This window comes from Peromyscus leucopus, chromosome 1, assembly GCF_004664715.2.
Source record: "Peromyscus leucopus breed LL Stock chromosome 1, UCI_PerLeu_2.1, whole genome shotgun sequence".
In the NCBI taxonomy this organism is placed as follows: domain Eukaryota; kingdom Metazoa; phylum Chordata; class Mammalia; order Rodentia; family Cricetidae; genus Peromyscus; species Peromyscus leucopus.
The window spans coordinates 100,482,874-100,503,556 of record NC_051063.1 but is presented as its reverse complement, the minus strand read 5'-3'; the positions used below and the strand labels follow the sequence as shown (position 1 = coordinate 100,503,556).

Here is a 20,683-nt window from a genome sequence, read left to right as displayed (position 1 = left end):
TTATTTTGTGTTTATGTCTGTGTCTGGGTCTCTATCTGCCACAGCATGTGTATGGAATTCAGAAGACAGGTGGTAGGAGTATGGGTTCAGGGGATCAAATTCAGGTGCCCAGGCTTGGGGACAAGGTCTATTACCCACTCAACTATATTGCCAGCTTCATATTTATTTTCTTACACTGGCTTGAGGCACCTGCAATATTTACACCAAAATTATATATAAAAGAATAAGCACATCTGTTAAGTGTGTTATTCATGCTGGGACTGCTGGCATGTTTAGAACCAGGACTCGAACTTAAGTCCTCTGGATACACATGGTCTACTCTCTCTCTCAATCTCTCTCTGTCGTGCTCTGTGTGTGTGTGTGTGTGTGTGTGTGTGTGTGTGTGTGTGTCTGTTTCAGGACATTAATGTTCTTCAAAAATATGGAACATGTGCCAGGCAGTTGTGTCACATGGCTTTAATCCCAGCACTTGGGAGGCAGAGGCAGACAGATCTCTCTGAGTTCGAGGCCAGCCTGATCTACAAGGAGAGTTCCAAGACAAGCAGAGCTATACAGAAAAACCATGTTTCGAAAAACAAAAAACAAAAACAAACAAAAGGAACAGCATGAATTTGTGTGTCGTCCTTGGGCAGGGGTCGTATTAATTTTATCTGTTACCATTCTACTTTTGGTAGACTTGCTGCCTAAGTGAGCACACCATCTACTTCAGTGTGTATCATTTGTGATGTTCTCTCCTTAATTCCTTGATGAAGAAGCATCAGGGAGAAAACGGCCTACTGCTAAGGGTACACTTCTTTTTTGTTGTTTTTGTTTTTCAAGACAGGGTTTCACTGTGTAGCCTTAGCTGTCCTGGAACAAGCTCTGTAGACCAGGCTGGCCTCCTCGAACTTACAGAGATCCTCTGTCTCCCAAGTGCTGGGATTAAAGGTGTGCACCATTACTGGCCCGCAAGGGTGCATTTTTTTAACCATGGACTCCTACACAGAATTCTCAAAATGAATGGACAAGTTGTTAAAGAGCTTTCTTTAATCTTCTTCCATTGATGAGCAGAATGGGGTTATACAGACAAAACAGAGGGAAGTGGCTCAGTGGTGCAGCGCTTGGGATCCATCTTGGGCATAGAGAACAAAAGAAGAACTTGGCAGCAGAGATATCTTACACAGTGAGGACTCAAATATTTGTCCTGTAACATATGGGACATGATTTACTATTCTCAACAAAAACAAAAACAAAACAAGGATCTGGAGAATATGCCCAAAGAAATGAATATATCCTATTTACCAGTGAAAGATGTTCACAGAGAAAGACTAGAGACAGAAAAAAAATATATCTATAGGTATATATATAAAATAAAGGGTAAAATGGTGTCCAGGAGTCCAGGCATATGAGATACACACCAGAGCCAGAAGCCCTGCACAGAAACAGATGAAGGGTTAAGAGTCTGACCAGCACACTGTCATTGGCTCTGAACATCCCATAGGATTAAAATATGGGAAAACCCTATCAGGAAAGGAATTTGCACAGAATCTATAGATGAGAGTCCCATGGTGGGAAATATTGTAAAATGAGAGGGTGCCAGCTGCATAGTCAAGGAAAATGCCAACACGACAGGGAGGAACCATCAGAGATAGAGTCAAGACACTGGGCTTGCCTGTGAAAGCACACTCCTCAAAGGCATTATACACGCACTTATTCCACAGCCCTATAACCCAGAAGCCATATCTAGGTTGATAACGTGAATCATTACTAATACCCAAGCGGAATAAGGGATCTAGGTGTCTTTCAGCATTTGAACGAAATATCGGATTGAAGAGGTAGCTTCCATCACTTAATCCCAGAACCCAGGCACCTTTTCCAGACACATCTACTTCCCAATAATGTTTTCCTGACTGGATAGCTGGGTAGCCCAGGACACCTTCATGACAGCTCTCACCCCCGGGTGCAAAATTTCTTGCTTGACGGTCTTCATATCTTATTTGTCTCTTGTCCTCGGTAATGGCAATGTTTGGATTGTTGTTCTTGACCAGTGTCACTTGAACTGCACAAAAATGACAGCAGTGAGTGTCATGAGGACAGGACACAGCCTTATTTGTGATGTTAAGAATAGAAGTTTAAGAAGAAAATGTGGAGGAACTGGAAGGAACTTGGTGTAGAAGTCACAGGAGAGGCAGAACATTGCAGAAGCATACAACATATTCTGGGAGAAGCAACATGAGGCCTCACAGAAACACAAGCTCTGCAAGACAGTGAGAAAGGGGGTGGCTTATGGCGCTGTGTTTTCTCCTTACCCCAGTAGCGTTGGGCCTCTATGAGCTCTGAAAGGATAAAAATTCACAATATTAAATGCAAGCAAAGGTACTCTAAAATCCATTTCTTCTCCAGATCAGGGGAAGAGTTGAAAACCATAATAGGGTCAAAGATGAATGGTCATTTCCCATCAGAGATGGTCAAATCATCAGCCCATGGTATCTACTCTTCCTCGTCTGTATCTAGGAAGCACTAGACTCCCAGAGGCAAGTCATGTGACATACGTCTCCTCACCTTGCAGCACCTGCAGCATGCCTCGTAGGTCAGGGGCTCTGAACACTCTTCTTCCTTCCTTGGGGATGGTTTTGGACTTCGTGAGTGAGAAACTGTGACTCCTGGGGATGAAAACAATCGACCTCGAGTCCCTCTTCATGACCCCCAACCACCACTGACCTCTAGTCTCTCTTAATGACCCCCAACCACCACTGACTTCCTCTCATTTCAAAACAGATGTACTTGAGCTCTCTTAAGGATGCTGAAAAGAGTAGCCTGCCATCTGGGGATTTGAAAAATACAATCATGTGCTCTCCAACTTACTTTCAGTGTGATGTTGGGAAGAACTTACGTTCTCAGAATCATGGTTCTTGCTTTCTAAAATTATTTTCTGCCACTCTGTCTCCTTGAACTCACAAGAGACGATAAAATAATAAATCTTAAAACAAACCAAAACTAAGGTACTTGGGGAAAAATGTGTGGAAAAATATTTTCATGAATGTGGGTTCTTGAGAAAGGATCAAACAGTAGGGTACAGAACCCATACCTGGGTGCTCAAGGCAAAGTGTGGGAAATACACCTGGAAAAGTCCAATGTCATCAACACCTTTAGCTAACACAGAGACTCAAAGATAATATCTGATTTTTCAGGCTCTTGTGGAAAAATTATGAACAATTGGAGAAGATGAGGACATCAAACTAATATTAATATGATCCCAGTGTCTTAGGAAATTCCTTGATGTGGCCATGTGAGTGTGCTAGCTAAACCCAAGGAGATCCTCTTTCCACTGGAGAGTATGGGATGGAAATGGATCAGTTGGTCACACCCGTATCAAAGTGCTTTGTGAAGAGATTCAAGACTATTTTTTGTAAATCTAAATACTTCCATAAAGACTGGATGTCTTCTAGTCTCAGGAGAAAATAATGTGAACATACAGGAATTTTCCCAATGGACAAGTGTGTGTAGTTTGCAGACATAGAAGACACATGCCATCTACCACAAACCAAGCACCTGTTAAATCCAGATCCAGAGCCACATGCAGGTACATTAGATGAGTAAAATGCTGAAATTACAATGGAGTTAAGAGTACCCTATTCTTTTTATCTCAAATCCCACTACTGAGCCGAATACTTCCCCACAACCCATTTCTCTATCATAGACTCTAATCTATTCTCAATAGTGGCAAAACACTCAGTCCCTGTTTTTGTGTTTTTTTTTTTTTTTTTTTTTTTGTTTGTTTGTTTATCAGAAATTCAATACTACATGTAAATTGCCCCAACCTGGGAGAAATTATATTTTGCTTGAAAACTAAGGCATTCTTACCACACAGAAAAACTGCCATTGGCAGCCATACATACCATTTTATGATGCCATCCACACCCTAGATAGGAACAGAAAAAATAGGAGTTAAGACTACTCATTAAGATGAGAACCCTTGCAACTGAAACTGAAAGAAAACAGTCATGATAACACACAAGGAGCCATTTCCTGCAAGTGGTAGTTTGTAAATGAGCTGATTAAGGCAGCAGAGATCACTGTAGGGAAGCAGGCAGCTTCCCCACAAATGGACTCCCAGAGCCAAGTCCACTGCCAGAGTGCACATGTGCTGGAAAAATGAAGCTGCCTGAGGCAAAGCAATCAGCAGCACCAGGAAGTGCTGCTCCTCACATACACTGGACCCACAAGACCAGAAGACATCACGGTGGGGTGCAGGGGTCTGAAGGAACCACTTGGAAAGGACTCAGAACCTATCCTTCCTCACACACCAGAACACAGGGAACATGTGGGTTGCAGAGATCTACACAGCACCAAGTAGAACCTTTTAGAGTCAAAGGGAGCCAGGCAGTGGTGGCACACGCCTTTAATCCCAGCACTCGGGAGGCAGAGCCAGGCGAATCTTTGTGAGTTCGAGGCCAGCCTGGGCTACCAAGTGAGTTCTAGGAAAGGTGCAAAGCTACACAGAGAAACCCTGTCTCCAAAAACCAAAAGAAAAAAAAGAAAAAGAAAAAGAAAAAAAAAAGATGGAGTCAAAGGGATCTGAGATGCTCATCTTTCAGTTCAGCACAATTCACGTCAACAGTGTTCTTTTTACTTATTTTTCTATCATTATATACTCCACTCTTGCACACACCTCACTGCGGTTTGGCTTTTATCTGTGATTTGCTCAGTTAGGCTTTGAGATGCTTCCTTCGCCACACAGTCTACTTGATCACATTCTTTGCAAGACTTTTCACCCACATCTCATAGGCTTCCCTTCTTATTCCACTTTTTTTCTTTCTCTCATTATTACTTCTCCTGTTTTAACTTCTTTTTAAGTTTCTTCTATATTTTATTTTATGTGTGTTTTGTCTGTGCACCACATGTATGTTTGCCTAGTGCCCATGCAGGTCAGAAGTATCAGATCTCCTGGAACTGGAGTTACAGAACTCACTATGAAGGTCACACTGGCTGGAATTTGTGACAGTTCTCTTGCTCTGTCTCCAAAGGGTGAAGAATACACACGTCTGCCAGCAAAGCTGGCTACAGTAAATGTACATAAACTAAGAAAGCTATACAAAATGGTTTTAAAAAAATCACAAGAAAACTAATCATTTCAATTACAGCTAAATTCTGGAGTTAAAACATACCATCCTAGAGTCATTGGCACACTTCTGTCTCCTGAAGCATTATTGCAATAGCTGACAGATGGACTCAACCTCAGCAGCAATCAACAGACAAAAATAATGCGGTACACGTACATAATAGATTACGAGACAGCTCTTATAAGCGAGGAAGTACTACCATTTGTGGTAACATGGATGAACCTACAGAGTCTAGGTCACACGAAACAAGCCAGGTTCAACTAAATAAATACTGCATGAGATCATGTGACCACATGGAAGGTACAAAAACTGATCTCATAGGAGACTAGAATGGGAGTAGACAGAAGTTGGGTGGGGGAAAGTGGGATAGATATTGCTCAAAAGATAAATTTCTAGTATTGTAAAGTAAGCACGGTGAGTGGGTATAGTAAATAATATATTCTTCAAATTACGAAAAGACTCAAACTGTTGCCATCACAAAAAAAGCAGAGTAACAATGTGAGGTGATGCATATGTGAACCAGCACCATGTAGGTATTTCATAATGTATGCATATTGCAAAATACCATGTGATCTATACATTTTTTTTTAAAATGAATTAAAATGAACACAACAGGAAAGTGAGAAATTGAAAAGATGGTGAGGACTTCCTACAACCAACATTGCCTATAAATTTTACAACTTAGATGGAAGAAATACATTCCCATGGAGACATATAAAACCAGAATATGACATAGGAAGCTAACTCTGGGCTGGCAAGATGGCTCAGTGGGTAAAGGTTTTCACCATACAAGCAGATGGACTTCAATTCAATCCCTGAAGCCATGGAAAGGTGGAAGGAGAAAACCATCTTTCCAAAGTTGTCTTCTGACCTATACACTGGCACATAAATACACACACACACACACACACACACACACACACACACACACACGTTTTTGTGAGACAGGGTTTCTCTGCGAAGCCCTGGCTATCCTGGAACTTGCTCTGTAGACCAGGCTGGCCTTGAACTCACAACATCCACCTGTCTCTACCTCCCGAGTTCTGGGATTAAAGGTGTGACCACCACTACCTGGTACATAAAATATTTTTATTAAGTATAAATGACCTAAATAAATGTGATATAAAATAATATACAATTTTACACTTCTTTAAATAGCAAAACAAAAAAAAAACTCACAATGTGCAGTTGCTTGATTAGTTGAAATACTTTTTAAAGTAATATCAGTTCATTATTTTTAACTTTTATTATTATTTCATATGTATAGACATTTGCCTGCACATACCTCTGCATAGCACTAGCATGCCTGGTACCTGTGGAGGTCGGAAGAGTGTAACTCTTGAACTAGAATTACAGGCAGTCTTGAACTATAATGTGGGTGCTGGGAACTGAACCCAGGCACTCTGGAAGAGCAGCCAGTGCTCTTAATTGCTCAGCTACTGCAGATGGGGGAAGCTTCACCTCATCCTATGGTGGACAACATAAACATCTCTCGTAACTGGAAGTTCCTTGTTTACCAGTGACTAGCTGGAGTTGATAAAAATACTTGAACCACACACAGCTCTGTAAAGAGCTGGTGCCATAAATGCCCACGAATCCAACAGATCTCCTCCCCAGAGTTTATCTTTTGTGCTGCACTTGATAAACTAATAAAAATAGAATTCCACTCCTTGCCATCCATACACGCAATGATTCCCAGTCTCTGAAACTGGTACAGGACAGAGTTCAGGGAAGGCCCAGAGAGCCCTAGTGTCCTCACCAGGAAGGTCACAGCAGCACAGAGGGAGGGAAATGGCTTCCAGGTCTCCTGACTCTCAGATGCTGGGACCTCCTGCAGTCTTACCTGCAGCATTTCCATGGTTGAGCACTGCAAGTGATGCTCCACATCTGAGATGAGGTCTCCTAGCAACTTGCTTTGCTGGGCATGCTTATTTTCAGACTCTGCCAGGCTGTTCATAATGTCTTTCTTCTCTTGCATCAGCTTCTGCACCTCATTCTTCTCCTCAGAGTCCAGGATGTCTCCCAGTCTTCTAAACTCCATCTGAACATTTTCTACATCTTTCTGTATTTGATTCTTCAGAGATAAGAAACAGGAGAATTAAGCCGGTTGGTGGTGGTACATGCCTTTTATTCCAGCACTCAGGAGGCAGAGGCAGGTGAATTTCTGTGAGTTGGAGGCCAGCCTGGTCTACAGAGTGAGTTCCAAGACAGCCAAGGCTACACAGAGAAACTCTGTCTCAAAAAACAAAACAAAACAAAAAAAGAAAAAAGAAAGAAAGAAAGAAATGGGAGAATTATTCAGTCTGTCAAATGTGCTATGTGGGAAGTTTTTTGTTTATTTGTTTGTTTGTTTGTTTGTTTGTTTTCCTAGACAGGGTTTCTCTGTATAGTCCAGGATGTCCAGGAACTCACTGTGTAGACCAGGCTGAGACCCAAACTCAGAGATCCATCTGCCTCTGTCTTCTGAGTGCTTGGATTAAAGGCATAAGTCACCACCTCCAGGCTTTGTGGGTGAGTTTTTATGAGGAATAGAGATTCAGAAAAGGAAGGGAGTCTTAGGGAAGCATGTATAACCTTTTAGTGTCTGTTAATTATTCCAACACAAAGACCTCAGGTCATCTTTACCAAGACCACCTAAACCAAAACGATACACCAGGCTATGATTCAGCTTTCACACAGCTGTCCGAGATGCTTGTTCCTGCCTGTAATAATCCTCATTCCACTTTTTTAAAAGACTTTAGGGTTGGAGAGACAGCTCAGTGGTTAAGAGCACTGGCTGCTCTTCTGGAGGACCAGGGCTCAATTCCTAGCAACCACACCTATTCACAACCACCTATAACTGTAGTTCTAAGAGATCTGATGCCCTCTTCTGACCTCCATAGGAGCCAGACACACATATGCTGGCAAACACTCATACACATCAAGTAAAAATAAACAAATCTTTAAAAAAAATTTTAAAAAGGACTTTAAAAAAGCATTTATTTTTATTTATATATATGTTTATTTTGTTTATTTATTTTGTTAGTGTGTGTTTTACCTGCCTGCATCACATGTGTGCCAGGTGCCCACAAGAAGCCAGAAGAGAGGATTGGATGTCCTCAGAACTAGTTATGGATGCTTATGATCCACCATGTGGGTGTAGGGAACCAAATTCAGGTCCTCTGGAAGAGCAAAAAGTACTCTTAACCACTGAGCCATTTTTCTACCCATCCTAGGTTTCTTATTTTGTTTCTTTGTTTAATTGGGGAGAGAGGGATTCTCACCCGATAGTCCTAGTTGCCTTGAAACTTTTGATGTTCACCAGACTGGCCTTGAACTCAGAGATCTGTCTCCTTCTGCCTCCCAAATGCTAGGATTAAAGGCATGTGCCACCACACCTGCATCTCATTCTGCTCTTTAACTTCCTGCGGAAGCTGAATGCCAAGTACATATTCATGATCCAGCCATTCCCAAGCATCTTCCCCAGCAGTCATAGCTGCAGATAGCACCACAGGAGTGAGATCCGGGACTCAGTGCCCACTCTCACCAGACCCCCTCCATGGTGTCAGCTCCTCACACAGCCAGGCTCAGCTGTGATGCTCTCAGTGTGCAGCCCCAGCTCCAAGGGAACAGGTAGAGAGGGCTAATCAAGGCCTCTTGTCCTCATCAACTATCAGGGAATGAAGAGCCAGGGAGCTTCTTGCCCAGGTCCCTCCCAGGCATCCGCCGAACTCTTTAGGAAGCATCCCCACTTGCCTCCCAGAAAGTTCTCTCCTTTTGAAGGTCATCTTTCCAGTTCTCCAATTCTTTCTTGTCTGCCATCAGCTTTTGCAGAGCTGCCTGGAGCTTCCCCTGTGGGAGAGGAATTGTAGCAGAGTCAAGCTGTGTGCTTAGTAGGACAGTTGTTTCTAACAGAATACCAAGAAACCCTTCTGGAAAGACAGGAAGCCTAAGACTGCTACGGTTCTTTAAAAGAATGTGTTAAGAATGATGTACATAACACATATACACATACATACATATAGTTTTGGGGTTTTTGTTGTTGTTGTTGTTGGGTTTTTTTTTTTTTTTTTTTTTTTTTGGTTGGTTTTTGTTTTGTTTTTTTGCTTTTTCAAGACAGAATTTCTCTGTGGAACAATCCTGGCTGTCCTGGAACTCGCTTTGTAGACCAGGCTGGCCTCAAACTCACTGACTGCCTCCTCCTCCAGAGTGCTAGGATTAAAGGCGTGCGCCACCACCGCCCAGCTACACGTATGGTTTTTTATCTATTATGAACAAATAGATAGTAAACACTAAAAAGAAGGCAAATGGACAAAATCAAGTTGATCTCAGCAGAATTTACAGAAACAGAGAGAATGGCAACTAAAATCTAGTAGTTGGAAGAAAGGAATAAGGTCATCATCAACTCAAAAAGATTCCCTATCCTCTCAACCTCTTTTAAAAAGGTGGTCCCAAGCCAGGCATGGTGGCAAATGCCTTTAATAACAGCACTCAGGAGACAGAGGCAGGCGGATCCCTGGGTTTAAGACCAGCCTGATCTACAGAGAAAGTTCCAGGACAGTCAGGACTGCACAGAGAAAAACAAGCAAACAAACAAACTAATAATACGGTGGTCTCATTATGTAAAGAATCCTTGTTCCTCTTGCCTCAGAAATGTTGAGGTTACAGGCATCTGCTATCACACCTGGTTAAACTGATTTTTTTTTTACACTAATATGTAAAAAAAAAAAGAGGAAGCTGATAGCAAGGAAAGAGGAAATTCGGTGTAACGACTCACCTCATTTAGTCTTTTTAATTAACTAATTGATTTTGTATGTGAATGCACCGGTGTGTATGTGCTTGTGTATACCCACACTCACGTCACCCCAGGTATGTAGAGGTCAGAGAACAACTTGCAGGAATCAGTTATCGCCTTGAGTTATGTGGTTTCTGGGTTTGAACTCAGGTCATTATGCTTAGCAACAAGCTATTCAGCCATCTCTCCAACCCTCATCTCATTTACTGTGACAGCTAAAGAATAATCAGAGCTTTTCTTGGACATAAAATCTCAACAGTATACAACAAGGTGTAAAAACATTTGCTCTAGTTCTAGAGTTTGAGCCCAGGTAGATTCTCTTATGATTAAGCTCAGTGGATAGACCTATTCTTTCAGGCCTCAGAAGGCAACAGGATGGAAGGAAATCCCAGGCCTCTATTCCATGATGATCAAGTAACCGAAGGGTTCCAAGCAGTAGAGATTTCACGGCAGGTACTGTTTCTTGTTCTGTTTCCCACACCCTCCCACTTCTTACCTTGTACTCTTGGGCCACCTCTTCAATGAGAGCTGTTTGGTGACCACGGTGCTCCTGAGACCGCTCACAAAGCCAGCAGATGGCCACCTTGTCCTTCTCACAGAAGAGCTGCAGTTTCTCTCCATGCCTTGCACAGACATTCATCTTCTGCTCCCCCTCTGGGCTGGACTTGAACCCCTTGAGCCTCTCCACTATGTTGGCCAAATGTCGATTAGGCCTCAGATTCCCAAACAGGTAACTCACTCGGCACACAGGGCAGGTGAACTCTCCCTCTTTGCCTTTAATAGACTCACAGTTCAGTGTGATGCAGGTTCGGCAGAAGCTGTGACCACAATCAGCACTCACAGGTTCCACCATGAGGTCCAGACAGATAGGACAGGTCACCTCCTCCTTTACATTCATCAAGAATTCTGAAGCCATAGTTGCTGTGATCCTGTGTCTGCCTGTCCTGACTTCTGACACCCCTGCTCAGGTGCCTGCATGATTTAGAAGACAAAAAGAAGGCCAAGTAAGAAGGGGAGGAACAGAATGAACACTGTGCAGAGATCAAGGATGGGCCATGACCACAACAGTACAAGGCAAAGAAGCCAGGGGAGAGACACAATACAAGCAACTAAGATAACCATGCAGAAGCAACATGCATCTAAATATTTCCTTATGTTTCATATCCTAAACTGAATTCTTAGAACAAGGGCCAAGGAAAAAGTTCCAATATAGAGCATTGGCCTAGAATGCACAGGCCCAATCACTGCACAAACAAAATCAAAATAACAAATAATTAAAATCAGAAATAGCCGGGCGGTGGTGGCGCACGCCTTTAATCCCAGCACTCAGGAGGCAGAGGCAGATGGGTCTCTGTGAGTTCGAGGCCAGTCTAGTCTACAGAGCAAGTTCCAGGACAGGCTCCAAAGCTACACAGAGAAACCCTGTTTCAAAAGATGAGAGAGAGAGAGAGAGAGAGAGAGAGAGAGAGAGAGAGAGAGAGAAGGGAGAGGGAGAGGGGGAGAGAGAGGGAGAGGGAGAGAGAGGGAGAGGAGAGGAGAGAGAGAGAGAGAGAGAGAGAGAGAGAGAGAGAGAGAGAGAGAGAGAGAGAGAGAGAGAGAAATGGCATGCGTGAACATCTTGCCACAGAAGTTTAGGCATCTTCTTTGATTCTGAACTGCCAGTGTGGCTGGTATGCAGACAGCTGGAGGGTGTCTGGTATCGCATAAGCCTCTAAAAGACAGAATATGTGACACTTCTCAAATTACTGATTAGGCCTCAGATTCTGAAACAGGTAACTAACTCGGAGGTCTTTCCTAAAATTAAGGCAAAACCACCAATGCTAATTACCAGTAAGAGTACCCTGCCATCCCAGCAAACAGAATTTGACTGAGTCATGAAGCTGTCTCTCCCAGTGCCCACCTGACACAGTGCCCACCTCTCATGAAAAAAGAGCCCTGGTTAAGCCATGGCATCCTGGCTTCTATGCTGAAGTGTCTTGGAACCCTATGTCTTCAGAACTATCATTTGCCCCTGGAAATTCCCCCTGAGCCACTGAGATTGCCGTCTTCCCCCAGGAGCCACCACCTCTGTTCAGCATCCCACCTCCTGAGAGCTGAGGACTCTGCCACCCTATCTTCCACTGCATGGCACTGCCAACCACACTGTTCCAGATCTCTTGGGGTCAGAGCCCCATCTGAGGTCCTCACTGCTGTTGTGCACTGTCCACTCCATAAGGGGCTAGCACAGCCTTTCACTGCTTTTGTCTCCACTGCTATAACAGATTACGTGAAACTTGGTAATTTATAAAGAATAAAGATTTGTTTCTTACAGGTCTAAGACTGAAGGGCTCACCAGATATGAGTCCTTCATTTTCTTGTTTTTGTTTACTTTTGTATATGCATTTTTTTTAAAGGACAGAATCTCACTATGTAGCCCTGTTGGCCTGGAACTCACTAAAGAGGCTGAACTGGCTTCAAACACTCAGCTGCAGAGATCATCTTGCTGTATCACTTCATGATGGGAAAGAGGAGATATGTGCAACCAAGGGTGTTTAAGGTGAGGAAGCCAAACTCACACTTTCACCAGGAATCAAACCCATACGAAGCCAAACTCACACTTTCACCAGGAATCAAACCCATACAGGAGTAGTTATTCCTACAACAGTCACAAGAGTCCTCTCAGGAGGGCTAGAGGCCTCAACTTTTAATTTTGAGGACTAAATTTACTATGAATTTTAGTGGGCAGAGTCAAAACATAATGTGTACTATTCTAAGCTTTTTCTCCCCCCTGAAGTCCAAGCTGCCAACATGCTCTGCTACCCAAGGCTGAGCCTCTAGAGATCTTTTTCTTTCTTTCTTGTTTTATTTTTCTTCTATTTTTTTTAATTGAAAATAGATTCTTCCCTCATACAATACATCCAGACCACAGTTTCCCTTCTGTGAACTCCTGCCAGCTCCCTCCCACCTCCCTTCTCCCTCAGATCCTCTCCCCCTCTGTTTCCACTTCAGAAAAGAGCAGGTCTTCAAGAGACAACGGCCAAACACAACAAAACAAGAATAAGACGACAATGCAAAAGCCCTCATAATGAAGCTGGACAAAGCAACTCAATAGGAGGAAAAGAGTCTCAAGAGCAAGCAAAAGAATCAGAGATACACCCTTATTAGGAGTCCCACAAAAAGACCAAGCTAACAGCCATAACACACATGCCAAGGACCTGGTGCTGACCCATGCAGACCCCATATAGGCTTCAGTCTCCATGAGTCTATATGGGTCCTGTTGATTCTGTAGGCCATGTTCTCCTACTGTCTTTAACCTCCCTGACTCCTACAATCTTTTCTCTCCTTCTACTCAGAGTTCCCTGATCTCTGAAGGGAGGGACCTGATGCAGACCTGATTTAGACTCTCTTTCCGCATAATGTCTGGCTGTGCGTCTCTGCACTTGTACCCATCTGTTGATGGAGGAAGCCTCTCTGATGACAAATGAACAGGCATTGATCCAAGGTCTTTTAGCTGTCCAGTCTCCAGTCCCCTAGCCATCCCAGCAGTGCAGGCCAGTGCTCCCTATCATGTTTGGGCCTCAAGTTAAATCAGACTTTGGCTGGCCACTCCCACATGTTCTATGTTGTTGTTTGTTTCTTGCTCTTTTGGGGAGGGGTGCCACCCAGCTCCCAAATAAATCATACACAGAGGCTTATTCTTACTTACAAATGCCTGGCCTTAGCTTGGCTTGTTTCTAGCCAGCTTTTCATAACTTAAATGATCCCATCTACCTTTTGCTTCTGGGCTTTCCCCATTCTCTTACTTCTGTAAATCTTCCTCTTACTCTGTGGCTTGCTGTGTAGCTGGGTGGCTGGGTTGCTGGGCCCTGAAGTCCTCCTCCTTCTCCCAGATTTCTCCTTCTATATATTCTTTCTGCCTGCCAGCCCCACCTATTCCTCTCTCCTGCCTTGCTATTAACCATTCAACTCTTTATTAGACCATCGGGTGTTTTAGACAGGCACAGTAACACAGCTTCACCGAGTTAAACAAATGCAACATAAACAAAAGTAACACACCTTAAAGTAATATTCTACAACAGTTCTACACCACCATTGCCCCAGCACATCTTTCAAAAAGAACAGATTGTAGGTTGAGGGTTTTGTGGCTGGGTTAGTATACAGGTTTCTCTTTCCTACAGAGTACCTTTTCATGCCAAAGAGAATAGAACATAGGGGTAGAGGATCTATGTAGGTACCAGCTCAACCTCTCTACATTCAAAGAGCTGTGTCGATGTTGTCCTCTGCAATGGGGCCCTGCTGCCTATTTGTGGAGAGTGACCCTCTGTCCTAGCATCATCCTATGTTATTTAGGGATCTCCACAGGACCCTCTTGGCCAACAAGAACTGAATGCAATCCAGTCCACGAGGGGAAGCCTTGTCTAGCTACAAAAGTTGGCCAGTTCAGATTCTGTACTCTCAATACTGTGAGTCCTCACTAGGGTCACCCTCATAGAGTCCAGGAAGTTTCTACTGCATTAGGTTTCACATCAATTCTAGCTGCCTCTTCCTGGACTCTCCCACAACGTGTTCCCTCCCACTCCTGCCCTCAGTCCACCTGCAAAAATCTATTTCATATTCCCTTGCCAGGGAAATCCAAGCTTCCCTCTAGAGCCCTCCTCTTTACCTACCCTCTCTGTGTCTGTGCATTGCAGTTTGATTATCATTTACTTAACAGCTAATATCTACTTATAAGTGAATACACACCATATTTTGGCTTTCTGGGACCTTACTTGGGATGATTTTTTTTTCCAGTTCAATCCATTTATGTGAAAATTTCACATTATTTTTTAACAGCTACATAATACTACATTTTGTAAGTGTACCACATTTTCTTTATCCATTCTTCTGTTGAACAACATCTAGGTTGTTTCCAGCACCTGGATATTATGAATAAAGCCTCAACGAGGCAGGATTAAGTGTTCGTTGGGTATATGCCCAAGAGTAGTATAGCTGGGTCTTGAGGTAGATCAGTTCACAACTTTCTGACGAACTGCCATATTGATTTCCATAGTGGCTAAATGTTTGTACTCCCACTGGCAATGGTACAACGTTCTCCTGGCTCTACATTCTCGCCAGCATGAGCTGTTGACTTGTGGTTTTCTTTCTAGCCATTCTGACAGGTATAAGATGGAATCTCAAAGCAGTTTTTGATTGCATTTCCCTGATGGCTAAGGATGTTGAACATTTCTTTTAGAGTTTCTCAGCCATTTGGGATTCCCCTGTTGAGAATTCTCTGTTTAGATCTGTACCACATTTTCTAATTGGATTATTTGGGATTCTGATACCCAATAATCTTGAGTTCTTTATATATTTTGGGTATTAGACTCTGGTGATATTTTATTTGTGCTGAAATGTGATTTTATTGGTATGTTAATAAATATAGTCACCTGGGAGTCAGAACTAACAGCAAGCCATAGCAGAAGTCTGGCAGTGGTAGCACACGCCCTTAATCCTGATCACATGACAGGCAGATCTCTGATAGGCCGGGCGGTGGTGGCGCATGCCTTTAATCCCAGCACTCGGGAGGCAGAACCAGGTGGATCTCTGTCAGTTTGAGGCCAGTCTGGTCTACAGAGTGAGATCCAGGACAGGCACCAAAACTACACAGAGAAACCCTGTCTCAAAAAACCAAAAAACAAACAAACAAACAAACAAATGCTGATAGACGGTGGCTTCATTAGGGTTTCTGTTGCTGTGAAAAGACACCATGACCTGGCAACTCTTTTTTTTTTTTTTTTAATTTTTTTTCTTTTTTTTTTCTGGCAACTCTCATAAAGGAAAACATTTAATTGGGGTTAGCTTACAATTTCAGAGGTTTAGTCCATTATCATCATGGTGGGAAGCACGGTGGCATGCAGGCAAACATGGTGCTGCAAACATGGTGCTAGAGGAGGAGCTGAGGGTTCTACATCTTGATCCTCAGGCAATAGGAAGCAAACCATCTAATGCACTAAGCATAGCTTGAGCATAGGAGACCTCAAAGCCCACCCCCACAGGGACATACTTCCTCCAACAAGGCCACACATACTCCTACAAAGCCACACCTCCTAATAGTGCCACTCCCTTTGGGGGCCGTTTTCTTTCAAACCACCACAGATGGAGATTACTACAAAGCATGACCTGGGACCCTCAGGCCCACCATAGCAATTCAAGTCTAAGGAGAAGGAATGTAGCTACCTATGGCTCTGACTCTGTAGCAGGGCAGGGCAGAGCACCATCATAGATTCAGGAATGAAAAAGAGCTCTATACAAAATGCCAGACAGACTGAGAAAGAAATCAGGGTAACAATACTCTTTACAATAGCTTCATATAATATAAAATATCTTGGGATAACTCTAACCAAGCAACTGGAAGACTTGTATGATAAAACTTCAAGTCTTTGAAGAAGGTATCAGAAGGAAAGCTCTCCCATGCTCATGGATCTGTAGGATCAACATAGTAAAAAATGGCAATCTTACCAATCTACAGATTCAACCAATTCCCATGAAAATTTCAACACAACTCTTACAGACTTTGAAAGGGCAATTCTCAAATCCATCTGGAAAACAAATCCCGAACAATAGAACTGCTGGAGGCATCACCAACCCTGATTTCAAGTTGTACTACAGAGCTATGGCAATAAAAACCACATGGTATTGGCATAAAAATAGACATGTTGAATAATGGAATTGAACTGAAGACCCAGACATAAACCACATACCTATGGACACCTAGTTTTTGATTTAAAAAAGAAAAGCCAGAAATATACAATGGAAAAAAAAAAGAAAGAAAGCATCTTCAACAAATGGTGCTAATCTAACTGAACAGCTGTGTGTAGAAGAATGCAAATAGACCTATAAATATCACCATGCACAAAACTTAAATCCAAGTGGATCAAAGACCTCAACATAAAACCAGAAACACAGCTGGGCAGTGGTGGTGCATGCCTTTAATCCCAGCACTCGGGAGGCAGAGGCAGGCCTGGTTTACAAAGCGAGTTCTAGGAAAGGCACAAAGCTACACAAAGAGACCCTGTCTTGAAAAAACAAAACAAAACAAAACAAAAAAAAACCCAAAAAAACAGAAACACTGAACCTGATAGAAGAGAAAGTGGGGCATAGCTTTGAATGCACTGGCCCAGGAGACAACTTTCTGAATAGAACACTGATAGCACAGGCACTAAAATAAACAATTAACAAATAGGACCTCATGAAACTAAAAAGCTTTTGTAGGGCAAAGGACACTGTCAATAAATAAAAGCTTTTGTAGGGCAAAGGACTGTTGCTAGAGTTTTCCTGCCTTGCCCACAGTCAGGACAAATCTTTGTCACCCGCCAGTCCCACAGCCGCTCAGACCCAACCAAGTAAACACAGAGACTTATATTGCTTACAAACTGTATGGCCGTGGCAGGCTTCTTGCTAACTGTGCTTATAGCTTAAATTAGTCCATTTCCATAAATTTATACCTTGCCACGTGGCTGGTGGCCTACCGGCATCTTCACATGCTGCTGGTCATGGCGGCATCTGGCAGTCAGTCCTTCTGCCTTCCTGTCCTTTTATTTCTCCTCTCTGTTAGTCCCGCCTATCCTTCCTACCTAGCCACAGCCGATCAGGTTTTATTTATTGATCAATCAGAACAACTTGACATACAGACCATCCCCCAGCACAGCCAAGTGCAGACCATCTCAGACACCTGCACTCAGGCCCATGGTCCTAATCATCCTCTATGCGGTCCTGCTGGGTAACGCCACAAAGAACCCAAGAAGGGCTCCCACAGGACATACAGAACATCCCACAGCAAAGGACACTGACAATAAAAGCATAAAAGCAGTAGCCTACAGAATGGGGAAAGATTTTTACCAACTCCACATCTGATACCAGTCTAATGTAGATATAACAGTTTTATTAAATAAGAAACACAGAGCCAAATGCATAGTTAAAAGCACAAGAGGTCAGAGCAGTAGCTAAGAGCTGAGACTAAAACCCTTTCTTAGCCCTCACTGCTGCCGCTGCCGTCCTTCCCCTCTGAATGAGACCTACTTCCGGTGTATCTTTTTATTGACTTTCTGTTCTGCCTTCTCATTGATTGTAAACCCAACCACATGACCTCTTCATCACTGCCTGTCTATACAGACCTCCAGGTCTTCTGTGGTTGGTATTGAGATTAAAGGCGTGTGTCTCCATGCTTGCTGTATCCTTGAACACACAGACTCTGCCTGCCATGTGTTCGCATTAAGGGCATGTGCTGTCACTGCCAGACTTCTGCTATGGCTTGCTATTACCTCTGAGCATTAACCTAGTCCTTCATTTTCCCATCTTCAATCATGCTCTTCTCCCTACCTTAGAACTGAACCAAAAACCTGAGGAGCACCCTACCACTGCGCTAAGTCACAAACATTTTAAGATATATTTTATGAGGGGCTGGAGAGACAGCTCAGCAGTTAAGAACACTGGCTGCTCTTCCCCAGGTCCTGACTTCAATTCTCAGCAACTACATGGTGGCTCACAACCATCTATAATGAGATCTGGTGCCATCTTCTGGCCTGTAGGCATACATGCAGGTAGAACACTGTTACACAATAAATAAATAAGTCATATATATATATATATATGAATGAGTCTTATTGAGTTGCCCATAAAGGCCTTCAACTTCTGATCCTCTTGCCTTCTGTGTAGCTGGACTCTCAGGCTGAGTGGAGCACTACTTCACTTTTCAGGAAATGGCTGAAGGAGAAGGAAGTAGCAGCAGTCATTTCCTGGCTTGGGGCATTAACAAAAGGTCAGTGACTAGACAACAGGCCCACAGCCTCTATTACTAAACACGGAGAGAAGCCCTAGGAGTCCCTAGAGCAGTGGTTCTCAACCTTCCTAAGCCTGTGACCCTTTAATACAGTTCCTCATGTTGGGGTGACCCCCGACCATAAACTAATATTTGTTTCTACTTCTAACTGTAATTTTGCTACTGTAAGGAGTTGTAATGTAAACATCTGATATGTGACCCCTGTGAAAGGCTCACTCCACCCTACAGGGGTCGCGACTCACAGGCTGAGAACCACTGTTCTAGAGTATGAGGAAATGCCATATTATCACATATCACACACAAAAAAAGCCTTAAAGAGCAGAGGCTCTGACTCAGCTTAGCTGTAGGGAAAGGGACTGTGTTAGAAAACAGAGCTCCAGGGTAGGGGGTTTAGCTCCGTGGTAAAGCTCTTGCCTAGCAAACAAAAAGCTCTGGGTTCGATCCCCCGCTCCAGATCTCTCGGACAAGGTACAAGTCAAAAGTATAGAATATGAAGTGGCAGGAGGACCCAGGATCTGGGTAAAAGCCACCTTTAAATTACTCCTTTTTTCCTGGCAGCCCCTTCCTCATGCTCCTCCATTTGCATTTTCGGCCAGAGGCCAGCAGCCCCTCCCTCTCCACCCCCTTTTTAGACGACAAACTCACTCAAGCAAAAGCGATGTTTTTCTTCAAAAGTCCTCCAAAACTCGGTCCCCTAATGTTGCTCAACCAACCACCAGACACCCGAAGGCTGTAAATCACGGAGAATTGACGCACCAATCCAGAACTTTAAGGTATTTCCTACTGCAAGCTAGTTTGAGCGCGGAAAAAGAAAGAGAAACTACGGAAGGACAGACCAATGACATGCCTCCGCATGAGCATGCCCGACTCCACCTAATGAAGGCGTTGCCCTCAGATCAGCCCTCAGATCAGCTCTCGCTGGAGAGCGTGTACCCTCAACTCTCCTACCCTTAACTGGCTTTTTAAAAGTTTCTCTGGAATTTCCAGATCGGATTCACCTAACAAGATCCGGACCGTCTGGAATGCTGCCCCTGAAGGAAAGAAAGCCTTCCCATGGGCTCCTCCTGAATCCTGGCTGGGTTTTGCTTTGGGTGTCAAGTGTGGCCCCAGGGGAAGGAAAAACAAGGTGAAGAACAGAACTAGAGTGTGCCTCTGGAGTTGGACTTGGACTCTTACAGGATGAGAACAGAAAGGAAACTCGGTTCACAATCAAGATTTCCCACACAGCAGGGGCGGGGGTGGGGGAATTCCTGTGCAGAGCCATGCAGAAACACTTCCCCACACCCACAGCAGGTAAACTAGCAAGCTCCATAGGGAGCTATCTGGCTGCCCCATTGTCTCCTTCAGATTATATATTGTGCTGCTGAACAGACATAGTCCTTTTCAAAGTGCTGATCTGATCCACTCATTGCCTCCCCTCCAGGAGTCCCTCACCTTAATTGCCCAGGCAGTCCCCATTTGACATCATATTTGGATTAAGACCTGTGATAATGCTTCAGCTCCCCCTGAATTAGAAGTTGAAAATGTGTAGAGCTCTGAATGAGGTTCAGTTGGCATGGAGCGTGCCCAGCACTCCTGGAGCCCTGGAGTGGATCCTCAGTTCTGTACAAACCCAGCTGTGGAGACACATGCATGGAGTCTGTCTTACTCACTCTTAGATTGCTATGAAAAACACCATGACTGAGGCACCATAGAAGGACAGTGTTTGATTTAGGGCTTACAGTTTCTAAGGGTCAGAGGTCATGACCACCACAGTAGGTAGTATGGGATCAGGCTGGGAGGCATGGTGCTGGTGCAGGAGGTGACAGGTCACACTTGAGACACAAACCTGAGGCAAAGATAGAGACACAGGGAATACCCAGAATGTATTGAATCTCAAAGCTCACACTCAGGCCACATATACTCCAATAATGCCACACCTCCTAATCTGTCCCAAACAGTCCCAGCAACTGGGAACCAAGCATTCAAAGATCTGAGCCTATGGAGACCATTCCCATTCAAACAACCACA

At 43.7% G+C, this 20,683-nt stretch overlaps 1 protein-coding gene across 1 annotated transcript; it reads right to left on the bottom strand.

Moving 5' to 3' along the window:
* Positions 1-1,008: 1,008 nt before the first annotated feature.
* On the bottom strand, positions 1,009-19,515 carry LOC114686895 (tripartite motif-containing protein 30A-like). The gene is made up of 8 exons (XM_028861565.2): positions 19,319-19,515; positions 10,373-10,848; positions 8,838-8,933; positions 6,946-7,176; positions 3,879-3,901; positions 2,542-2,642; positions 2,289-2,315; positions 1,009-2,038 (listed from the first exon to the last, which is right to left on the bottom strand). The coding sequence occupies exons 2-8, from the start codon at positions 10,790-10,792 to the stop codon at positions 1,434-1,436; spliced, it is 1,503 nt and encodes a 500-aa protein (XP_028717398.1). The 5' UTR covers positions 10,793-10,848; positions 19,319-19,515; the 3' UTR covers positions 1,009-1,433.
* Between the last annotated feature and the right edge of the window lie 1,168 nt (positions 19,516-20,683).